At 38.9% G+C, this 24444-nt stretch overlaps 1 protein-coding gene across 1 annotated transcript in view; it reads right to left on the bottom strand.

Moving 5' to 3' along the window:
• The window catches only part of GALNTL6 (polypeptide N-acetylgalactosaminyltransferase like 6), a 1127066-nt gene that overhangs the window by 691372 nt on the left and 411250 nt on the right, over positions 1-24444 (bottom strand). Inside the window, exon 4 of the mRNA XM_075258272.1 lies at positions 19080-19246. Coding sequence (XP_075114373.1) covers positions 19080-19246 — 167 coding nt within the window. The remainder of the gene's footprint in view (positions 1-19079; positions 19247-24444) is intronic.

The raw sequence follows: 24444 nt of genomic DNA, 5'->3' as shown, positions 1-24444 counted from the left end.
TCAAAAAATGGCTACCACTGTGGCAGACACAAGTTTTCAAAGTTGTCATGCAATATTATAGGTGTGTCCTCCCTTACCTGTACTCTTAGCTAGACATTTCCAGATATGTGTATCTCAAGTTTAAGGAGTTTCCCCAGTAAAGATATTTGTTATTACCATATAAATGTCTGATAGATATTGTTCTCATATTCCTGTTTTGCACCTATCTCTAAAATGAGTTTTTGCTATGGTCAGACTATACAGAAACAGAAAAGCTCTAAGCTACAATGTTTTCAAAACTCTCATAGAAGTCAATGGGCGCTGTAGAAGCAAATTCGCTCACTGTTCTACCCTGTTTCTATAACTCCCATTCACTTTTGTGGAAGTTAAAGAAATAGCTCAGATCTAATCTGTTTTGGTACAGCCAGACCAGTGGCGTAACTAGGAATGGCGAACTATTGACATGGGGCCACCCTGACCGATGTTTAAGACCCCAACCAACACTATTATTGCCCCATAGTGGCCCCTGCACACACTATTATTGCCCATAATATGGACATACATGTACAATTATTATACTTTGGTTTTTTTTCGGACATCAGAGTATAATAATCGAGATCCGGGCCTGCATCGTGACATCACGGACATCACTCAAGTAGGTCCAAAGCCTGCCTGGAGTGTGAAGAGGTAAGTAATAATGTTTTTTATGTTCTCTTACCTCCCTTGGGCGATCCCCCCACTATTGGTCACAATGGCCTCAGCAGGCGGCAATGTTTGACTTCACCTATTATCATGTTTTTAAACATTTGCTGGTAAAGCCAACAAAAAATCATAATTTTTATATATAAAAAAAATGTGTTTGTGTTTTTATGAATTGGTTTTTGCAACTGTTGGGTTTTTGTGTGTGTGTGTTTTTATATATTTTTAAAAAAGGATTTTTTTTGTATTCAAATATATTTTATTTTTGTTTTAATCAGTTTTGCACTTGAGAAAGGGCATGTAAGCCCGAAACACGGTGGCTCTGTGTTGTGCACCTGTTCTGACCAATAAATTCTTTTGTGACCTGTGAGCGCTGTCTATCGCCATCTTCATAATCCTCATGGGCCGGAACCAAGATCGGTATGTAAATAGGGCCCATTACCGGCTGGAGTTACTCCAGCCGGTAACGGCCTATTTAAAAAACAATAAAAAATGCAGTGGTAGCAGCTGTTGCTGGGCCCCCTAATGTCCTGGGCCCTGTGGCAGCTGCTTCCACTACTACCCCAGTAGTTACCCCTGAGCCAGACACTATGAAAGCCTTCTCAGTGAGAGCATTGCCAAATATGTAGCACTGCATAGAGGCTACAGGTCAGTTTAGAGAAAGGTGCAGGTACCATACATAGTATGGTATTGTGTTAGCCAAAATTTTTTTGTAATGTAACATATTTTTGTATCACAATTGGCAAAATGATTGTAGAAGCGATACCTTTATTGGCTAACCAAAAACTGAGTTTATTAAAAAAATTTGGAAACATATGATCCATTAGATGTTTGACTTTATCATGTAGGGGAAGTTAAACCTTAGACCTTAAATGGGTTTTCCCATGAGACAAGTTATCCCCTATTCATAGGATAGAGAATAACTTGCAGATCAGTGGAGGTCCGACCACTCAGACCCTACTGATCAGAAGAATGGAGGACTTTTGTCCAAATACTCTAAATGGCTATAGCCAAAATACAATGCTTGCCTATCTCTGGCGCTCCCATTGAAATGAATAGAGTGGTATGTTTTCTGTCTGACTACAGAACGGGGGACAAAATTCCTGATCAGTGAGGGTATATGCGGTTGGACCCACCCTGATCTGCAAGTTGACTTGATTTAAGGGAAAACCCCTTTCATCACAGATTTTTGGTACACATTTTCAATTTAATTGAAAAAAAATTAAGTTTGTTAGAAAAAAAACCTTGGGGTAAATGAGAAGTGTTTCTTATATTTATTACAGTCCTATGAAAAAGTTTGGGCACCCCTATTAATCTTAATCATTTTTTGTTCTAAATATTTTGGTGTTTGCAACAGCCATTTCAGTTTGATATATCATTAGATACTGATGGACACAGTAATATTTCAGGATTGAAATGAGGTTTATTGTACTAACAGAAAATGTGCAATATGCATTAAACCAAAATTTGACCGGTGCAAAAGTATGGGCACCCTTATCATTTTATTGATTTGAATTCCCCTAACTACTTTTTACTGACTTACTGAAGCACAAAATTGGTTTTGTAACCTCAGTGAGCTTTGAACTTCATAGCCAGATGTATCCAATCATAAGAAAAGGTATTTAAGGTGGCCAATTGCAAGTTGATCTCCTATTTGAATCTCCTCTGAAGAGTGGCATCATGGGCTACTCAAAACAACTCTCAAATGATCTGAAAACAAAGATTGTTCAACATAGTTGTTCAGGGGAAGGATACAAAAAGTTGTCTCAGAGATTTAACCTGTCAGTTTCCACTGTGAGGAACATAGTAAGGAAATGGAAGACCACAGGGACAGTTCTTGTTAAGCCCAGAAGTGGCAGGCCAAGAAAAATATCAGAAAGGCAGAGAAGAAGAATGGTGAGAACAGTCAAGGACAATCCACAGACCACCTCCAAAGAGCTGCAGCATCATCTTGCTGCAGATGGTGTCACTGTGCATCAGTCAACTATACAGCGCACTTTGCACAAATAGAAGCTGTATGGGAGAGTGATGAGAAAGAAGCCGTTTCTGCACGTACGCCACAAATAGAGTTGCCTGAGGTATGAAAAAGCACATTTGGACAAGGCAGCTTCATTTTGGAAACAAAAATTGAGTTGTTTGGTTATAAAAAAAGGCGTTATGCATGGCGTCCAAAAAGAAACAGCATTCCAAGAAAAACACATGCTACCCACTGTAAAATTTGGTGGAGGTTCCATCATGCTTTGGGGCTGTGTGGCCAATGCCGGCATCGGGAATCTTGTTAAAGTTGAGGGTCGCATGGATTCCACTCAGTATCAGCAGATTCTTGAGAATAATGTTCAAGAATCAGTGACGAAGTTGAAGTTACGCCGGGGATGGATATTTCAGCAAGACAATGATCCAAAACACCGCTCCAAATCCTCAGGCATTCATGCAGAGGAACAATTACAATGTTCTGGAATGGCCATCCCAGTCCCCAGACCTGAATATCATTGAACATCTGTGGGATGATTTGAAGCGGGCTGTCCATGCTCGGCGACCATCTAACTTAACTGAACTTGAATTGTTTGTCCAAAATACCTTTATCCAGGATCCAGGAACTGATTAAAAGCTACAGGAAGCGACTAGAGGCTGTTATCTTTGCAAAAGGAGGATGTACTAAATATTAATGTCACTTTTCTGTTGAGGTGCCCATACTTTTGCACCGGTCAAATTTTGGTTTAATGCATATTGCGCATTTTCTGTTAGTACAATAAACCTCATTTCAATCCTGAAATATTACTGTGTCCATCAGTTATTAGATATATCAAACTGAAATGGCTGTAACACCAAAATATTTAGAACTAAAAATGATTAAGATTAATAGGGGTGCCCAAACTTTTTCATAGGACTGTATGTCAGATTTTCCTAAATATTCTGTTACTATGTGATATGTGATTAGAGATGGGGAATATGAAGAAGAACAAGGGATAATATTCTTTTTTAAGTCGATTCATACTATATTTTTTGTAGTAATAAAAAGAGATTTAAGACAGAAACATTTTTCAGAATACAGAGGTCCTTTCATCAGATGGGTTTGCAAGTGAATGATAGATGTTAGTTCGTACAGGCTTCCATCAATACTCTGAGTGCGCCGTTTTACATGAATTATTAGGCTTATGTTGCATTTCCACGTATTCATACTTCACCAACCACTCTGGCTTTACTGATGGCTTCCACTTCCATTCTCCTTATAATAGTAATTGTCTGAGAGAAACACTCTGTAATATCTCTATGCATGTTATTCTGCGTAACCAGTCAATGTATCCTCTGTATCTTAGGTTAAACTTGTTATGTTTCAGGTATATGTTCTAAATAGCTGATATTTGTGAGTGTCATATGTAGTATTATAGTGGATGTTGGCAAAGGGTTAAAAAAACAAAAAAACAAATGAGGGATTGAGAGCAGATTTAAGAGATAGTACACTAAAGGTTTTCACATAAGTAAGTGAAAAGTCAGATAAAGCTACCGATTTTGTGAAGACAGGCCAACATCTGTATCATATATGTATCATATATGTATCAAAGTGTACATGGAGCTATAAGGGCTGTTACAGTTCATGCTGCCCTAGGCCCTGGACACTTCAGTTTTCCAATTTGCCGTCATGTTTCAATGCAATATAACCAAATTAATATTATCAGTACACAAAGAAAACTGCTATAGTATGCACAAACATATGTTCACTGAATATATGCACCCATATTGATGCTTACTTACTATACACATATGCAAACTCACTAGTGATGTGTTTTCCCTTTCCTGTGATCTTTCATGGACATATCCAGATATGATATCACAATTTAAAGGGCTTAGTCCCCCATAATTTTTACATTCTCTAGGCACTGCATGGAGCTGGAAGACCTCTCTCTGTCTCAGTGGGTGACGCTCCAACTCTCGGACTGAACCCACTTGACTCAGCATATAAGTAGTAGGAATAAAGCAAACTCAATCATGTGACCCAGAGTTGGAGTAACTTGTTAACTATCCTATTTGTGTCTTTGTGTGACCAATACTCTCTTATGACCCAATCCAACAATAGTTGCCAATAGCATTGTCTTTTCTACTGATGCTACCACTCCTCCACCATGTATGTGTAATATTGGGTGCCCTAAAGCCCATAGCATGTAGAAGCACAGGGCATACACTAAATGTATACTAAAGCTATGTTACCCCATTCCCTCAATGCACAACTATGTTCACAAAGTGCACAGAGAAGCTGGTACTGTGAAATTTTGGAATGAAAGGTCACACAGATTTTCATTGTCTGTTTGTGCTTACCATACTGTGCAAACTCATTTACAGTCATTATTGCTGCACACAGTCTGCTTCAGTGCAACCTCACATCCATAGCAGCAAGTAGTCATGGCTGGTGTACCACAATATTGTAGTCAGATAACTTTCAGCCAGAAAATACACAATAAGGCTCAATCCCATGTTTTACATCTGTTTGGCAGATCCATTTATTGGATGCAAATTCTGATCAGCTGTTTCGGATATCAAGAGCTGTATACCAAGTATTTTGGAAGCAGCCCTGCTCCTATTCAAGTAAATTGGAGCAAAGCTTCATTTCCAGGCACTACTGCCACAGACATCTGTACACTGTATACAGCTTATGGTATCCACAGTGTAGTGGTGGCACCTGAAACTGCAGTCCTGTTCACTTGAATAGGAGAAGGGCTGCTTTCGGCCATATGGCATCCAGTACCTGAAGTAGATGATTGGATGGGGTTCTGGTGTCGGATCCAACGACCTATGACTGATATAATACCCACGACCTATACTGTCATCAATATCAATCACCTTCATATTCTTTGACATTCCTTTTGATACCATGAAATCCCTTTAAATAATTCTGGATAGTTTTAGTTTACTTCTGGTGGAGCAACACCTGCAAGGAGTCGGTCTTTGCTCTCTGAAAACCGCTGTGGAATAGGATGGTGCTCTATGAGTAAAAATAAAATAAATAAAATAATATGTTTTTATTATGTGTATGAACATGGCCTAATACTCTCCTAGCTTCCGTTCATGCTCATTTGTGATTTTTCTTATGGTCTGTTGCTTTACAATGGAGTTGAGTTTAAGTCATCAGCTTTGCCAGCTCATTCCATCTTCTTACAGTACAATATGTCTATAATAGGTGTCAGCACAGTCTTAGACTACAGCTGTTCTAAAAGGCATGGACACATCTGTCATCATGGTTATTTCCAGAACTGCACTAATGGCTTAGAGCTGGCAAAAAGATCTTATTCAACCTTAACATTATTTCTAAAGTGCCTTTCCCACTCTGCAGCTTATTTAACACAGGATGTACTATATTTAACTGGTATAGAAGCAATTTAGTGCATAAAAAAGTATTGGCCACTAATTGACCATTTTAGCTTAGTTTCATACAGCTATGATGTGGCTGCATTTTACATAGGGGAGGGGGTATCTGGGTATCTATAACTGACCTTACAGAGATCAGTCATTGAATAAAATATTTTTCTACTTCCCTTAAACTATTTCTGCACATACTTTACCAAAGCAGGTAGTAGAACTCGCCCTCCAAACTAGCCCTAAACAGTGGAGAGCTGAAGACCCAGGATCCATAAAAAGCAAGATGGCAATGGTCACATGATTTCACATAATCTATCCCTTTCTTGGCTGTTCCCGAGTGAATCTGTGTATGTGAGAATGCAGTTTATTGGCCCAAGTATGTAGAAGCATTTAGAAAAATTTCCAGCCCCTTTAATATTATGCAAAGTAATAATTCAGCATCCCAGAGTGAGCTGCCATATGGTTTATGTTTGTCCTTTGTACCTGCAGGTTGTCTTGTTTGTCCTGTCTTTCATGTTCTATGTAAAATGTGAATCGTGCTATTTTCTGAGTATTTGCACTTTCTACAATTTGAATACTGCTTTACTACCTCATGGCCAATCACAAATCACTGGGCGGGGTTCGAAAAGAGGGTTTATAGTCCCCTGTTGAGTTGTAGAATTAGTCCAATCCAGTTCAGAGTAGTGGTTGCAGCCCATCTATACATTTGCCCTGTCATGTGGAGCAGAGGGAGAACTCAGTTAGGAATCCAGCAGACACCAGTCCAGCCTCTAGGTGGGAATCTTCTTATTCCAGGTTTGTTCCAGAGAGAGCCCCTGAGATAGGGAGAAATTTGGTGCATCTCTGGGTATCCCTGTTTCATCAGGAGACAGCCCCTGAGATAGGGAGAAAGTTTGGTGTGTCTTCGAGAGACATCTGCTTCCATGCCAGTAGGAGAAACAGAGGTACTTGACAGAAGTATTTCAACCGAGCCTAGTTTTTGAGGTACTCAGGTCCCTATCAGGACTCTGCCCCGTTTGAGCCCCTATCTGCTGAGGTAGGGAGTGGTACAAGTGGAGGAGTAGGCGAAGTGTATTACTGCAGAATCTGTGTCATCCTTGGCAAAACCTCCTAAGATCAAGGCTTTGGGGAATGCAAACTGTATCTGTACCCATTAGCAAGCTGCTGGTGACTCTGTGAAGCTGTTTAATAAAAGAGTTCTTTGCTTTACTCTGCAACACTGAAATCCTGAGTTGTGCCTGCATTCAACATGAAGGGCCCTTCTAAACACCATCACAACAGCTCAGCTAGAAGAGGTCCCCACTCCTAACTAGAAGTGCCCAGGGGTAAACAAGACCACTATCATCTCCATCACGTAGTGCTGCAGGACCCCCCTTGGCTGCGCACAGCCCTGGAGAGGGATTAGGGTGAGAGTGGAGTGTCCCCGGCCTAACAGGTGGCACAGCTAGTGTCTTCTTTACTCTCACTCTCCGGTCTCCTCTTTGAGATTGTACGCTACAATAAAAGGTCTTTACCAGCAAAATATAGAATATGTAATAAAGGGGGTAGCAAACGATAAATACCCAAAGAAATGAATAGTAAAGGGCAATGTACAAAGGGCATAGAGTAACATGCAGGGCATTACATGCTATTAGAACTATACTGCTTGCCATTTGACCACAATTAAGACCAAAAAGACATAATTTTACTTTAATGTCTATGGTTATCCTTGCAGCGCTTCCATTTCTAATTAAATTTCTGCTCAAGATGAAACAAAATTGCTTAGTGGAGATTGTGCTAAAGATTTATCAAATTGTTTAGCAAATAAGTGTTTCATGTGTTTTTGAAATGAGCTGTTATTAGCCGGTGAAGGATTAACAACACTGCCAAAGTTTGGTGTGCTGCAAAGATCAAAAGAAAGGGCTTACTCCTCTATTCTAAATCATTGACTTACAAAATCCAAATATTATTTTTGGTAGCTTTTCCAACTGATTTGATGTTTTCAGAGCCAGAGTATTGTCACCTCTTCTGAAGAGCTCTCAATCAAGCCAATACCTGTATTACTGGAATATAACAGGCTGATTGAAGTAAATAATTGGCTTTCCACAAGAGTAGTACAGAGCATGCCAGGAGAGAGATGGAGCTTCATTAAAATAATGACATTCGTCAACAACTAATTACCATTGCATATCTGCATTTGCCACATCTATATATACAGAAAAGTAATTTCTCATAGCAGGAACATCACTTTTTAAAATTATATTATTAAGTACATAAATGGGTAGCCTACTTATATTTTTCATATGCTTTCTTAATATATGTTACCCAGACTAACAATTTAGCCTTGTATATAGAGAATTGACATGATCCATGAAATTTATAAGGTCCCACTCAATGATATAACAAGAAAAGAAGCAAGTACATATATGTCTTTTCTTATCTTGACTCTTAGTATATGCCGAGATGTGCTACACAAGCTGAACAGTTTTAAAAAAAAAAAAGACACACATAACAATACTCTGTCACAAGAGGTCTATTCTGTGATATATATACAGTGGGGCAAAAAAGTATTTAGTCAGTCACCAATAGTGCAAGTTCCACCACTTAAAAAGATGAGAGGCGTCTGTAATTTACATCATAGGTAGACCTCAACTATGAGAGCCAAAATGAGAAAACAAATCCAGAAAATCACATTGTCTGATTTTGTAAGAATTTATTTTCAAATTATGGTGGAAAATAAGTATTTGGTCACCTACAAACAATCAAGATTTCTGGCTCTCACAGACCTGTAACTTCTTCTTTAAGAGTCTCCTCTTTCCTCCACTCATTACCTGTAGTAATGGCACCTGTTTAAACTTGTTATCAGTATAAAAAGACACCTGTGCACACCCTCAAACAGTCAGACTCCAAACTCTACTATGGTGAAGACCAAAGAGCTGTCAAAGGACACCAGAAACAAAATTGTAGCCCTGCACCAGGCTGGGAAGACTGAATCTGCAATAGGCAATCAGCTTGGATTGAAGAAATCAACTGTGGGAGCAATAATTACAAAATGGAAGACATACAAGACCACTGATAATCTCCCTCGATCTGGGGCTCCACGTAAAATCTCACCCCGTGGGGTCAAAATGATCACAAGAATGGTGAGCAAAAATCCCAGAACCATGCGGGGGGACCTAGTGAATGAACTGCAGAGAGCTGGGACCAATGTAACAAAGCCTACCATCAGTAACACACTACGCCGCCAGGGACTCAGATCCTGCAGTGCCAGACGTGTCCCACTGCTTAAGCCAGTACATGTCCGGGCCTGTCTGAAGTTTGCTAGAGAGCATTTGGATGATCCAGAAGAGTATTGGGAGAATGTCCTATGGTCTGATGAAACCAAACTGGAACTGTTTGGTAGAAACACAACTTTTCGTGTTTGGATGAAAAAGAATACTGAGTTGCATCCATCAAACACCATACCTACTGTAAAGCATGGGGGTGGAAACATCATACTTTGGGGCTGTTTCTCTGCAAAGGGGCCAGGGCGACTGATCCGGGTACATGAAAGAATGAATGGGGCCATATATCGTGAGATTTTGAGTGCAAACCTCCTTCCATCCGCAAGGGCATTGAAGATGAAACGTGGCTGGGTCTTTCAACATGACAATGATCCAAAGCACAGCGCCAGGGCAACGAAGGAGTGGCTTTGTAAGAAGCATTTCAAGGTCCTGGAGTGGCCTAGCCAGTCTCCAGATCTCAACCCTATAGAAAACCTTTGGAGGGAGTTGAAAGTCCGTGTTGCCAAGCGACAGCCCCAAAACATCACTGCTCTAGAGGAGATCTGCATGGAGGAATGGGCCAACATACCAACAACAGTGTGTGCCAACCTTGTGAAGACTTACAGAAAACGTTTGACCTCTGTCATTGCCAACAAAGGATATATAACAAAGTATTGAGATGAAATTTTGTTACTGACCAAATACTTATTTTCCACCATAATTTGCAAATAAATTCTTACAAAATCAGACAATGTGATTTTCTGGATTTGTTTTCTCATTTTGTCTCTCATAGTTGAGGTCTACCTATGATGTAAATTACAGACGCCTCTCATCTTTTTAAGTGGTGGAACTTGCACTATTGGTGACTGACTAAATACTTTTTTGCCCCACTATATATATATATATATATATATATATATATATATATATATATATACATATGATGTGCCTATATTGGAGTCCATAACAAACAACACATGATAACGTGTATACAGTGGCTACCCATTTGAGAACAGTCACTTGTGACCCCCAGGATAGCAGTCTTAGTGGACATGGAGAAAAAGTTAAATAGGGGTAAGCTTGTGGGAAAAGTGAGATATAGGTGAGAGAATGCTCTGTTATATAAAGGAAAATGAAAGCATAGACTAGGTAGCTGAAATTACTATAACAACACCTAACATTCCTGTCTGAATACCTGTTATTGAGTATTTGCGGCCACAATTGAAAAGTTCACTGTAAGTTTCATCTGTTGTAGTTATAAATTGCAGTTGTATAAATGCATCTAAAGTTCATGCCAGTCAAGTATCAGCATAAAAACTGATTCAAAAATTTATTTTACTTTGATGAAAAAATTGTATGCAAAAAGCATGCCGAGACATAAAAGATTGTAACCTACAGTAGGTTTTGTTCATTCTGGATTTGATCTTGACAGGACAAATAGCATTATATACTGCTCTTTTACTGTCAAGAACTATACAAACAATGGGAAATTGACAGATCCATTAAATTGTATCAAACCAGTCAAAGTTTCTGCTAAGATGGATTCCATGACACACTGTGAACAAAGCATGAGCATGTACAATATAGCAAAGTGGGTAGAAAGTCAGACCCACAGATATAGAATAATATAGAGATTAGTAATATAGTGTGTAGATTCTGTAGGGAAGTGGAGTTGTGTCTGTCTCTGTTAATTATATCATATTATATCACATAAAAATCTGAGAGTATAGTAAAAGTGTTTTTAAAGAGTGTTAAGCACCACCTACCATTTACTCCTATCTGTAAATCCTCTTGTCATTCTGAAATTACCAAGATTTGCAGTAAAGAGCTAAAAAGTGGTTAGGCCCAGTTCACATCTGCATTTGTTATTCCATTCGGGGAGTCTGCTTGGAGCCCCCGAATGGAATAGTGAATGTATTAAAAAGCAATTATCTAGGAAACCACACAGACCCCATAGACTGTAATGGGGTCCATGTGGTTTCCGCTCGATGTCCGCATGAATCATACGAAGAGGAAAATACTGAAAGCAGCACTTTTCTCTCTTCAGGTTTCATGCGGAATCTGACCCAAAACCACACGGACCCCATTATAGTCTATGAGGTCTGTGTGGTTTCTTAGGTAACCGCTTTTTAATGCATATCGATTTCCATTCAGGGGGGTCCCTAAACGGAATACCGGACGCAGATGTGAACCGGGCCTGAGTTAGACTCCTAGGAGTCCTCAGTGTGTCATAAGTGCACTTCTAGTACAAAGCAAACCAGTTTGGAGCTAGAACAAACTTTTTATTTAAAATGGGTATCTGGGGGAAAGCAATTCACTACTTTCTTTCCAGAACTTTTTATAACAGACTGATAAAAATGGGCATAAACCGAACATTACAATGATTATGATAAAGATGACCAAGATGATAATGAAGCTGAACAGCTGTAAGTATCCCAATAATATTTGATGTGCACAATATGATCTGCGAGAGTCATTGTTTGCTAAATGAAAGCACTTTATGAATAAGGGACTTTGCCTTTCTCAGCAAACACTGCGGTGCTTTATTTACGCCAGCCAATATTTTACAAGATAGCAAGAAGAATCTGAGCCATTTGTTTTAATAGATAACATATAATTTCTTCAATAGCTATTTTATAACGGAGTTCATCATTTACGTTCACATTTTATTGTGTCTGAAATATGTGTTCTTTTAATGCACTGGCTCATTTGTCTGTGACCTTGAGGAAACAATGGCGGTCTGCAGTCATGTTTATAGCAATATAAAACAATACAGCATGTTTAAGCTCTTCTGCTAATTGACAAAGCCAACTGGCTAAAGAAAAATGCAACTCTATTAAAATGGAATCGGGAATTCTACCGTTTTTCTTCTTATATTAGCTCTAATGTGCTAAACATAAAATTGGCTCTTATTTAGATTACTCTAACTTCAGACATTAAAAGTGAATTGCTTGTAACCATTCTGTTCACATCACTGTTTTCAGTGAAATTCCTAATTTATTATAAGGACTAATCAGCAGTAATTCTTTAAGCCCCGTAGATAAAACCTGCATAACTTTGCAAGGTTTCTAAAATCTATTTAGCATTCATCAGAAACACGTGGAAGGTTCTAGTAGGAGATTCCTAGACATCACTTAAATTATACAACAGTGTTCAAGGACAAGTTTGGCATCATTATTTTATGTGAGCACATCAGCTTATTACCATATCTGGCTGCAGGATAATAGTCACATGAATTGCACCTAAATAGCTGCTTTAACATACTTGTTAAAATAAGGAGGCACCAGAAGCAATTTGATGTCACAAACCACTTTACATACTATGACTTAAAGACTTCTCTGACACCTAGATGTTAAATCTCAAGCATAATGTGATTGTAATAGCTAGTGGAAGGTTGTGGATTTACACAATAGATAGAGGCTATCGGTAATTAATACCGCATGTTTAGTACCTTGTGATACCGTACATAACAAGGGTGTATGCTCTCATCTGTTAAAGGGTGCATTCAGACTACGTAACGCCGGGCGTGTATGAGAGCCGTACACGCCGGCATTACGGCAGACTGCCGAACACTTCCCATTCACTTCAATGGGAGCGCTCGTAAACGCCGCTGTTACGAGCGCTCCCATTGAAGAGAATGGGAAGTGTTCGGCAGTCTGCCGTAATGCCGGCGTGTACGGCTCTCATACACGCCCGGCGTTACGTAGTCTGAATGCACCCAAATGCAGTAACGGATGACAATTAATATGTACCAGGCACTTTTATATAACATGGAAGATGCATGATAATATCTAACAAAAATTGTAAAGAGTACGATTACGAATGATTTTTATTGGCACCATTAGTTCTCTGTTTAAAGCAATGGGCCAATCAACTTACTTTTAAGTTGAATGGTGCTCTCTGCAGATAGATTAAAGGTCCACGTTAGGTCCCACGAGGCATAAACGCTGCGGTTTGGGGGGGGTGGAAACACCACAGACAAAAAGGCAGCTGTTTTACAGCCCCTGCAAAGTGCATGGGATTCCTGCGAATCCCGTCCTTACATTGCGGGAAAATACGCGGAGCAGACACATTGTGATTCTCAAAACCGTTATGGTTTTGGAAACCACAGTATGTCAATTATACCTATAGAGATGCCGATGGTTTCCCTGTAGATGTAATTGAAGCAGAAATGCCACTGTGTTTTTCCTGCAGTGCTTTTTTGTTGCGGCCTGCTACATGTGGCCTTAGCCTAATGAGGTTTTTTTCAGGGTAATGACTTGAGATTTTTAAATTTTGCCACCCCTGAATTATTATTCTAATAAAATAATTGGAGGCCTGGGGAGCTGTGGAAAAATAATAAACTGTCATACTCACCTTAATCAGATTTTTTGGCCTACCTCAAAAATTAAATATATCTTGCAAAGTTCACTTATTTTTAGGATATCAGATTGGTGGGTGGCTAACACCTAGAACCCCCACCAGTCACCTGTTCCCAGTACTTACCAGTGCTGGAACTATACAGTGGATGGTGTAGGACGCTGATCCCTCCACCCACTTTATAGTGGCTTATAGGGTCGGTTCACATTAGCGTATGTATTTCGTCTGCGGAGAGTCCGCATGGAGACCCCCCCAGACAGAATACAATCACAATTGCAATCGCTGTGCTGTAAAAGCACATGGACCCCATAGACTATAATGGCGTCCTTGTGCTTGCCGCGCACAAGCTCAAAGATCCCATTATAGTCTACAGGGTCCATGTGCTTTAACTACACAGTGCTTGCAGTTGCGTTAGTATTCCATTCGGGGGTTCCTCATGCAGACTCTCCGTGGACGGAATACTTACGCTAATGTGATCCAGGGGTTACAAGTTATTGTAGATAAGTTCCTACATTAGTTTTAACACTGCTGAGAACAGCTCATTGGTGGAGTGCTGGCTGTTAAACCTTCATCTGATTTTTTTTTTTTTTTTTTTTTTTAAATGTAGATTGTGAGCCCACGTAGGGTTCACAATGTACATTTTTCCCTATCAGTATGTCTTTGGAGTATGGGATGGAAATCCACGCAAAGACGGGGAGAACATACAAACTCCTTGCAGATGTTTTTTTTTTTGCCCTTGGCAGGATTCGAACCAAGGACTCCAGCGCTGCAAGGCTGCAGTGCTAACCACTGAGCCACCGTGTGGCCCCAACCTTCATCTGATTTTTATGACCATTCCTAGGGTTAGGTTATTATTATTATTATTATTATTATTATTATTATTAGTCTAAAAAAAGAACATACTAAGTTGCTCTGCAATTGTTTCAAACACTTTTAAAAGACATAAAAATATATTTGTATAAATGTATCTTTTTACACTTTTTTTTAGCATACATTGGTAGTACAGTACATAATGCTTTTTTGACAGTGCTTTTTATTAGATGGTAGCTATAGAATCCAAAAACACTCAAAAAAATCATAAAATCATCATAAAAATCAATCTTCTAATACAGTAAATACTTCAATAATGTAGTGAATGCAACACAGGGCGAATGGAGAAGTTTCAGCTATATTGCTCCCTCTTTATGAGACTCTGACTTACTGTGAGAGGAGAGAGGGAACATCTGAAGACATCTGATTTGCTCAGAGCGCACAACACATCACAGCTAAAATGGCCCACCTGCTTAGCAAGTATAGCGAGACATAATATATAGTACAGTTACAAAAAGCAACAAAGAAAAGATCCAATATAGGAAGGTTAGTCACATTTCTGGCTGTACTATATCTGCACAATAGTTACCCGAGAAGTCATTTTGATTTTCTTTTGTCTGAAATGACATACTGACTACTCTTTAAATATTCCGAAAAGCCTGCCAGAGACCTCTTCACCCGAACTATTTAAGGATACATCCACATTCACTATTTTTGATGCTTTTGACATACAGATATAGATATATTCACAGGATCTGGGACTACCAATAACTTTAGAATATACAAATAGATATAGCTCTCATTTACAGTATATAACTGTTGTGGAACTGTGAACATAGCCTGTCTATACTACAGTATTTGCTTAGCACAACGCTCATTTACTTTATATTAGACTATTTGGTTCCATTATATTATATCATATAAATCTGACTCCGGAGTAAGAAAGATATGCATGAAACATTAATCATTCTTTAGCTTTTTTCTCAACAAAAGAGAAGAGAGAGTAATGTTAAAAGAATATTAAAAAGAAAGTTCCAGGATTTCAGTACAACTTTAATATGGAAAACACTTGGTCGGAATTATTTCTTTAATAAGAAAGGTGAAATGAAACCGGAGAGAAAGTCACACCATCAGAACAGAAAACAAACTACTTTTCTTTCAATCATCTAAGGATTTTCTTCCATCATTTTTTGAGGTTGGGAATCTACTCAAACAAATCTTCGGCAAAAATAATACATGTTTTGTTGAATATTGCTCGGAATGGCTCAGCATGAACACCAGTTCACTGACAGAAGTCAAACTTCTGAGAATCTGATATATTCTTGTAGCTTCAATTTAAATGTAACCTTGTATTTTAACTTTAATGTCACTGCTGTGTTCATCAGGAACGTATTTCAATGCACCAAGTTGTATATGGGGCTGAGAAGGAGCAAAATAAAAGTTAAAACAAAATATAGCCTTAAGACCGGGGTCCCACGGGACGGAAACGTTGCGATTTGCCCGCGGTGGAGACGCTGCAGGAAAAATTGCAGAGTTTTGCAGTACAGGCAAAGTGGATGGTAAAAACCGTCATGTGGACATGCCGCGATTTCCAAAACTGACACGGTTTTGGAAATCGCAGCATGTCAATTATACCTACCGCATATGTCTAATTGTAACAGAAAGCCCACGGATGAAAACTTTGCAAACTATCTGTTTAAAGAGCTGCGTGCTTTATTGCTGCTGGTCGTCCCGTGGGGTCTTAGCCTAAAGGGGTCTTCCAGTTTCCAGTATTGATGTTCTATCCTTAGTATAGGTCATCCATATTAGATCTGCGGGGGTCCCGGGAGTCGGACACTGTACAGAGACGTACAGTTTACATATTGCGAGTTGTGCTGCTCACCACCATACAAAGTGTAACGTTAAAGGTAGTTAATGCAGTGTTATCCCATCAACCTCCTATCCTGTAATAGTTTACCCTCTGTAGATATGCATATGTTTGCGCTAGAATATCAAAAAATTAAAAATATAATTAAATGGTGTAATAATGCAAAGCACACAAGGATCTATATAGTATTTGGCTCCCTAAGGACCTTGAAAAAGATCAAAAAGATATGTATAGTCTTTATTTTACAGAAACAGTGGGGCATTTCAATTAACCCTTGGACCAGACAATGAAAATGCTTCCTTCCAAACTAAAAGACAAATATATGATCGTATTACAATCTTGTCATTCTTCCACCCCGCTGTCCAATTAAATGAAATGCCTTCTGTAATAAAACATATCGAGGACAATCCTGACACACCATTTGGGGAAAAGTTAATAGGTTTATAAATTGTAAAAGAAAAATATAATTTTGGTAATGCTCTGATTCTGAGTGAGAACTTTGTAACACATAAGAACATTCAATCCACGGGAATATTTCAGCCTCTACATCCTGAAAGTCGTATTTAAGGTTTAACAAGACATACTGTATATACCTTTGTATATTCTTTACAAACATTTGTTTCATCGTGAATAGGTAACAAAAATCTGAATGTCATTTACAAAGTTGAATAAATAATATTCAAGTAAGTAAGGAAGGTTTGGGACAAAAAAAACCTCACTCTATACTGATTTCTTATTATAATTGAATTATTCTTGTAAGTTAAAACTAATGTAACTTGATACATCACTTAAAATACAGGATAAAGATATAACACAATGATGCAGCTATCTAATATAGATACAGCAACTCTTCTTTAGACTAAGGCCACGCTTTGCGGAAACGCAGTGTTTTTGTCGCAGATTTTGCTGCTTTTTTGTGTCAAAGTCAGGAGTGTTTTGAAAAGGAATGGAAAATATAAAGGAAGCTCTTAGGAGGTTCGTTTATGTTTAATTCACTCCTGACTTTGGCTAAAACATTGCAGCAAAATCTGCAACAAATAACAAAATGTGGAGCATCAGCCTTACAGTCAAAAACGGCTGATGGAAGATGGAAATCACTTTCTATGGTGATCTTCTTCAGGGTCCTGTACAGAAATGTACAGGAGGAAATTTATCAAGACGGCATTTCATTTACCAGTATACCCCAGTATTGTAACTATAGGGGTTACAGTAGTTGCAGCTATGACCGGTGGCATACCTAAAGTCTTGTGGGCCCCAGTGGAATCTTTTGTCCGGGGCCCCGTACCCCATCCCTAAAGTGAATTCTTGATAGTGATGGTTACAGGTGCTAAGGAGTTTAATCACCCTTAGTGTGGTTAGGGTAATCTGTGGGTCTCCTTGGCTTATGGGCCAGATGGAAGCTGCAATCTCAATACTGATGCCAGAGCTTATGGGCCCCTTAACGATCCTGGGACAGGGCGCGACTGCATCTTCTGCACCTCCTCAAGTTACACACCTGGCTGTGATTTATCCAAGCTGCCAGTTGGACCCACAAACTACCATCACCACACTAAAGATCATTAAAACGCCTTTTATTTTCTTTCTGATTTCCTTTGATAGCTAGAAGCCTTTATGTTCTCAGCTTATTACCCTTGCCCTCTGGAGCCCTGGAGTGAGACATCTGAAGATTTATGATACTCAGCCTCCACTGTCAGAAACGAGAACATTAATCAAAATATATTCAAAGAGAAATTATTTGGAGACGCTGTGGAAGAAAAGGGGTACAGTTATTGTGTAGAGGCCACTGACAAGGCATGTTAATAATGGGAAGTTATGAACAAGTCTTCTTGGCAGTCTGGGCCTAGATAAAGAAGGGAAAGGAAATTTGAATGCTGCTAAAATGTACAGATGGGGCACAGCTGATGGTTGTGAGCAGAATTTGCACAGAGGGACCCAAGATGAACCAGGGCTCATGAGTAGAGATGAGCGATCACTGTTCAGATCAGCCGATCCGAACAGCACGCTCCCATAGAAATGAATGGAAGCACCTGTGACGCCGGCCGGCCGCCGGCAAAGTCAGCGTCACAGGTGCTTCCATTCATTTCTATGGGAGCGTGCTGTTCGCATCGGCTGATCCGTACAGTATTCGCTCATCTCTACTCATGAGCCTTTAGATGCCCCTGCTGTTGGATGCACCTTATATATTAAGAGACGAGTGCCTCTTAATAAAATAGGCACATCTCCGACACTCTGTGTAATAGAAAGTCAAATATATGCCAGTCTCAAAAGGGTTGTATGAGGTTAGAAATAAAATCTGTTTTTCATTTTCGCTTCACCATTTAAGTGACCTTTTTTTATTCTAAACTCATCAAAGCTCTATAAATCTCTGTGTGTGAGCAGTGAATAACATATTGACAATGGTATTTTTTAACAATAACTCCACAATAGTGCACATCTCTCTCAGGATGAAGGCTTCATAGCTGGTATACAGAAAATACTACTTTTCTCAGATATTTATACACAACCATCTTCTATTTTTATTCTCTCATGCTGAAAAATGACAGTGAAAAATTACTCTATTGTAGTCTGTTAGAGATAGACGTGTTAATTTTCAACACATAGATAGATAGATAGATAGATAGATAGATAGATAGATAGATAGATAGATAGATAGATACTACTATACACAAATTACTCTTACATATATATGATATCATAGTACAAATTCCTAATTAATCCGGTCAGATATTACTATATTTTAATTAGTCAGGAAAATAAAGGGTAAGACTTGCCTCTGTCACTGAAGTCATCGACCAAAATGATCTCCTCAATGAGGGTGTCCGGGGTCCTGTTGATCACGCTGTGTATGGTTCTAAGTAGTGACGTCCATCCCTCGTTGTGAAATGGAATGATAATACTGGTGTTTGGCAGCTTTTCCAAATAAAGTTTGTGCTTGCAGCTGAAAGGAAGACAGAACGTGTGTGCTGTCATTTATATTCATACAAAGGGATTGCAGACAATACAAATAGCCTTATTTTGCTGATTGACTATATGAGATGACTTGTTTCTGCAAAGACAAGATTAATTCTGCCGGGACGGCTGGTAAACATGTTTTCTTTTTTTATTTCTTATGACAAAACACAATGAGTGATCATTTAAAAGAATCAGGGAAGAAAGTTTCTCCTAAACGTAGTTGAAGACACCTGAGAAGAGTAGACAAGAGAATGCAGTAGAGTCATTTGTCAATTGCTTGTTTGCTTTTGCCTATGGTAATTTTTTATTAGGTGTACACATTTTCTTAAAGAGGTATTTCAACTCTTAGGCTAAGATCCTTTTCACATAAAGTCCACAGACTTTCTGCTTCAATTATACCTATAGAGAAATCACCAATGTTTATGTAGGTATAATTGACATGCTGCAATTTCAAAAATGCAACAGTTTTGGAAAATGCAGCATTTCTGCTGGGGGTATTTTTCTGAAATGTGTGGATGGGAATCGCTAGACTTTTAACATTATGCAGCGACTGTAGAACGTTGCGACCTTAAAGGGTTTTCCCTAGCCGCATTTGCCTGTTTCATAGTGGTCTACAGGATAGCTAGTCAGTATCTGATATACGGATGTCCAACTCCTGCGAGCCGGAAACTACAGTAGTGAAGGGAGAGTGGAACGAGTCTACTCTTATTCAAGTCATAGAAGCATAGTTGCAATTGCCCAGCACCAGTATACAGTGGATGCTATTATTTGCGTAGGCGCAGACTACTTCTGCTCCCAGCCCACTACTATAGCTTCTGATGCCCAATGGCAGTCACAACAGTGATTCCTGCAGATGAAGAACATCCAAAACACCTTCTTTTAGGTGTTTTTTGCTGCAACAAATTGTCAAAGAAATTCACACACTTCTGAATTTCCAGTGTACGTCCTCAGGTTAAAGTAAATTGCATACAACTGTGTGCTAACCAGCTGTCTTTAATGAATGGCACAGGCGCCCTATGGGGGACCCACGGATGTTATCCATGTGCCTCTCATGCACTGGCTGTGCTTCTGCAGCCCTTTCCATTCACTGAATAGAAACCGTGGAAGCAGGGCCACAAAAGCGGACAGGAATAGGACCTGCTACATATTTTATGACCTTGAATGACGGCCCACACATGTGACTTCACAGTCATGTGCATAGGCATAGAAATGAATGGGTTGTTATGCTATCCAGGAAAACCCCAGATAGAACAATGACCATTCATATGGTTGTGTGCAAGGGGGCTATCATAACTTTTTCTACGACTTCCAAAAGAGTTGGAGAGGGTGTATACACATCTTTCAGTTGAAATGCATGGAAAATAGTCTCCCTATTCTTCTGATAATGGTCCCAGTATAATTAAAAGCTAATATTTATGCCATATCCTTTGATAAAGTAGCATAAATGTTTAAGAGTAGAATACCCCTTTAATGAGATCTGAAATAGATTTAAGGTTTTCCATAATAGCATTAGCCATTTTAACATTATTAGTTCTTCATATACATTTTCAAAATTTAGAATGGAATTTGGCTTATAGTAATACTGAAAAATGTTTCCGTTAGTTTTGATGGTTCTGATTTTAAGCTTGTATTCTTACAATTTGCAACTTGTTCAAGTTGCATTGTAAAAACATTAAGCAATCTACACCATCAGAAACAATTGTACCATCAAGCAGTATTATGTCACTGTCATGTGAACAAGGAAACACTCCACCAATAACTCATACACAGGTACAGTTCCAAAATTTTATCAGACAAGTGAATGCTTACATGCCCAATTATACTACTCTTTACTATTTACAAAATTGGTATTACGAGTCCTATTTTCTGCTGTAGGTTCCATCTCCTTAGTGAAAGAGGTTTACTGGGATTACAATGCTGCAGGTCACCTCTTAGCATAGACCATCAGTGTTTTTTTTTTTTTTTTTTTTTGGTAGGGCTCAAACCACTTTAACATCTGTCTATACTCATTTTGCTTAAATCTATAGTACCAGTTTTGTCATCAGCAGAGTTTATAGCATTATATGCAAAGTTATTACTGATTGGATATTGTTACTTTTTTGATATGGTTAAGTTTTATGTCATTTCAGCCACAATGATCACTCAAGTTGGCTTTCTGGAAATAAATCAATAGATAGAGAGCAATTTTTTAATTTTTTTTTTAAAGCCTACCATGTGACCTTTGACATTTGTGTCACGTGATTGCTTTTGTGGCTATTACTGTTTTTATTGTATGTACAAAGCAGCATGAAAGAATAACAACGTTTCCAAGTGCTCTAACCATTGGTCCAGAAACCCATAAAATTGTAAAGATATTTTGTATGTTTCACATGATCTAAGCAACTCTGTGTCAAGAAACCTGAGTAAATAAGGTATTATGTTTTTCAATGAGCTTGAGTGGATAGATCATCAGAACAGGCTGAAAGCTTTCCCATTTTAGTAGATGATTGCGGGGCTTTTAAAGCGTGACACAGACTAAAAGAAAGCATTATCTAATGCTTATGTTTTATGTTCAAAAGAATATTGTGAACTTTATCTCAACACATGAAATGTACTCAAAAAGTTTTCACACATAATTGATTGTATTCTAGATAAAAAAAAAAATGGAAATGAATCATGAAGTCAATATGCTTATGTTGTCTACTTATTGGTGATTTCAGTAAATTGTAGCCATAATAGCATGTTGGGTTAAAACATGGCAATATTCTGAAAGGATTCTACAGACAATAATAGAAGGGGTTATGTCACAAAACCTATTTATCCACTATCTATCCTCTATTTAGAATTTATCTACAGGATAAATTGCTGTTCGGTGGGGGTTTTACAGTGTGACAGCCAAGAAGATGGGGAAAGAGGAGGGGAAAAGGGGGTTGCAAAGCACCACACCTAATCTTCACTTCAATGGGAGCATCAGGGTTAGTTTTGTGCTGCACAAAGTCGGAAATGCAAGACTTTGTGTCTGTGCAAAAATAAGAAAAATGTTTCCAGGTGGAGAGGCTGCATACACAACACCGGTGATTAACGGTTTTAAAACTGACCGTCGGCAAGCCATCCCCTGTCCAGTTTATCCAGGGATTAGGATGGAAACCCCTGGGTGGACAGTGGCGGTAGTGTGAACACCCCCTAACTATCTTTGGGGCTCCCATTGAAGCAAAGGGTAGCAGGAGTGCTTTCTATCCAGCTGAGACGCATCCACATTCAATCCGGTTGTGTTTACAACAGGGTAAGACAAATTTCAGGATTATATGGGTCTTAGTTTTCAGCCCCCCATCGGTTAGCTATTTACCCTCTTCCTATGGATTGAGGTTAGATATGCTTCATGGTGTAACACTTTTAACATGTTGCATGCATGTGCAGTATAGGGTTTCCACAAAAGACATGAGTGATTGTGAGTTTTAGGGTGGTTGCACTTGAACCATTTGGATACAGTTTTTGGAATGGATGGTAAAAGGAGAGGTATTATATTAAAAAAAATTGAACTTCAAGAATGGCATCCAAATAGCATGTGTTAGATCAGAAAAACCTTCACTGATGTGTATTACAATGTAATTCTCCCTATCCCCCAATGGTATTATGCTCCTGTTATTCAAGCTTTGTTGAAATTTAACAAAATGGCAAAAATGATGCCATTTGTTCCAAATTTCAAAATGTATGAAAACAGTGCATTTTTATAATACATTTGGCACAACTTGCTATGCCTGCTAATCACTTAAAGAGCCTACAATTAACTTATCAAAACTGATCAGAACTGGACCATGGAGCAGTGGAACAAGGTGTCCTGGTCTCACAAATCAAGTTTTACTTTACAACATGTAGATGGCATGTCCTTAACAGGAGAAGCAATGATAAGAAGGCAACCAGTTGAAGTTGTGTCATGCTGCGGGGATTGTCCTGTACATTTTTCTACAGGTAAACCACACACCTTTGCATTCATGTGCATTTTAGTTGGACACATACTACCTACCAAAATTTTACTGTAGATTATATACTCACCTTCAGGGTAATAGTAAAGCAGTGACCTCTTACAACAGATATTCTACTACACTGCAAAAATTGTTCAGGAATGGTTTGAGAAACTGTCTGCTCTGTTCACTTCCTGGTTTTCTCAGTGAATTGATGGGTGGGCTTTCACTTGCTCTCTCACAGGCAAAGACAGCTCTGCTAGCTGGATTTGATAGGTGATGACAATCCCACATTTACATGCTGCAAAATCAAGAGTCAGCTTGCAATAAACTCTGTTTTAGGTCTGTGAGGCATAGAGAGGTAACAGACTCCCTGTCTCTGCCCTCAGCAAAATTCAATTAGCAGATAACTGGAAGAGGGCGATAAACAGCTCAGAAATACAAGCTGCCCCCGAGCACTCAGCTCCCCCTCCCCTCCTGAGAGCAGGAAGCTACCTCCTCACTTGTCCTGGGCGGAGAGATAAGATCATCCCCAGGTCCGTGGTTATAGAAACATAATTTAAACAATGAAGTGAATAATCTCAGATAATAGCCAAACAAACCAGTTTTGCTGAAGCAATGTAATTTTGAAAAGTCTTAAATCCACATAAGCTAGCAGTATACATAGGATTCTTGAGATGGGACAACCCTTTTAACTTAGCTTATGAATTCCCCAGATCTCAACACAATCAATACACAATGTCCTGCATGTTCGACTTTCCGTCCGGCTAAGAAAAACGATTTCCCTGGAGACAGGAAGAAGATGCACACAGACGGTCACCTTTACAAATCCATTCAACTGAATGGGTTTTAAAACTGACTGCCAGGTTTCCGTCCCCTGTCCAGTTTCGCCAGTGCTAATGATGGAAACCCAGCGGAATGCATAAACCGGAGGACGAGCGCAGGTGTGAAAGCCACCTGACCTGCATCCTTCCATTTCTTTCTGAAATAGACTGGCAACTACTTCTACCATTCTTTCTGTATATAGAGCAGGTGCAGCAGTGAGGTCACGATGACGGACAACCCCTCTAAAGGATGGGCTGCTAACATCTAGGTGCCAGGCATGACAGCCCATCTTCAGATACACAATATCAGAATGGTGAATTTAATTGATCATTAAAATTGATTGATCATTGTACTTATATGTGTGTGTATATATATATACTGTATATATATATATATATATATATATATATATATATAT

This window comes from Leptodactylus fuscus, chromosome 1, assembly GCF_031893055.1.
Source record: "Leptodactylus fuscus isolate aLepFus1 chromosome 1, aLepFus1.hap2, whole genome shotgun sequence".
NCBI lineage: Eukaryota > Metazoa > Chordata > Amphibia > Anura > Leptodactylidae > Leptodactylus > Leptodactylus fuscus.
The sequence above is the reverse complement of the archived record's forward strand: the minus strand, read 5'-3'. Positions and strand labels throughout refer to the sequence as shown.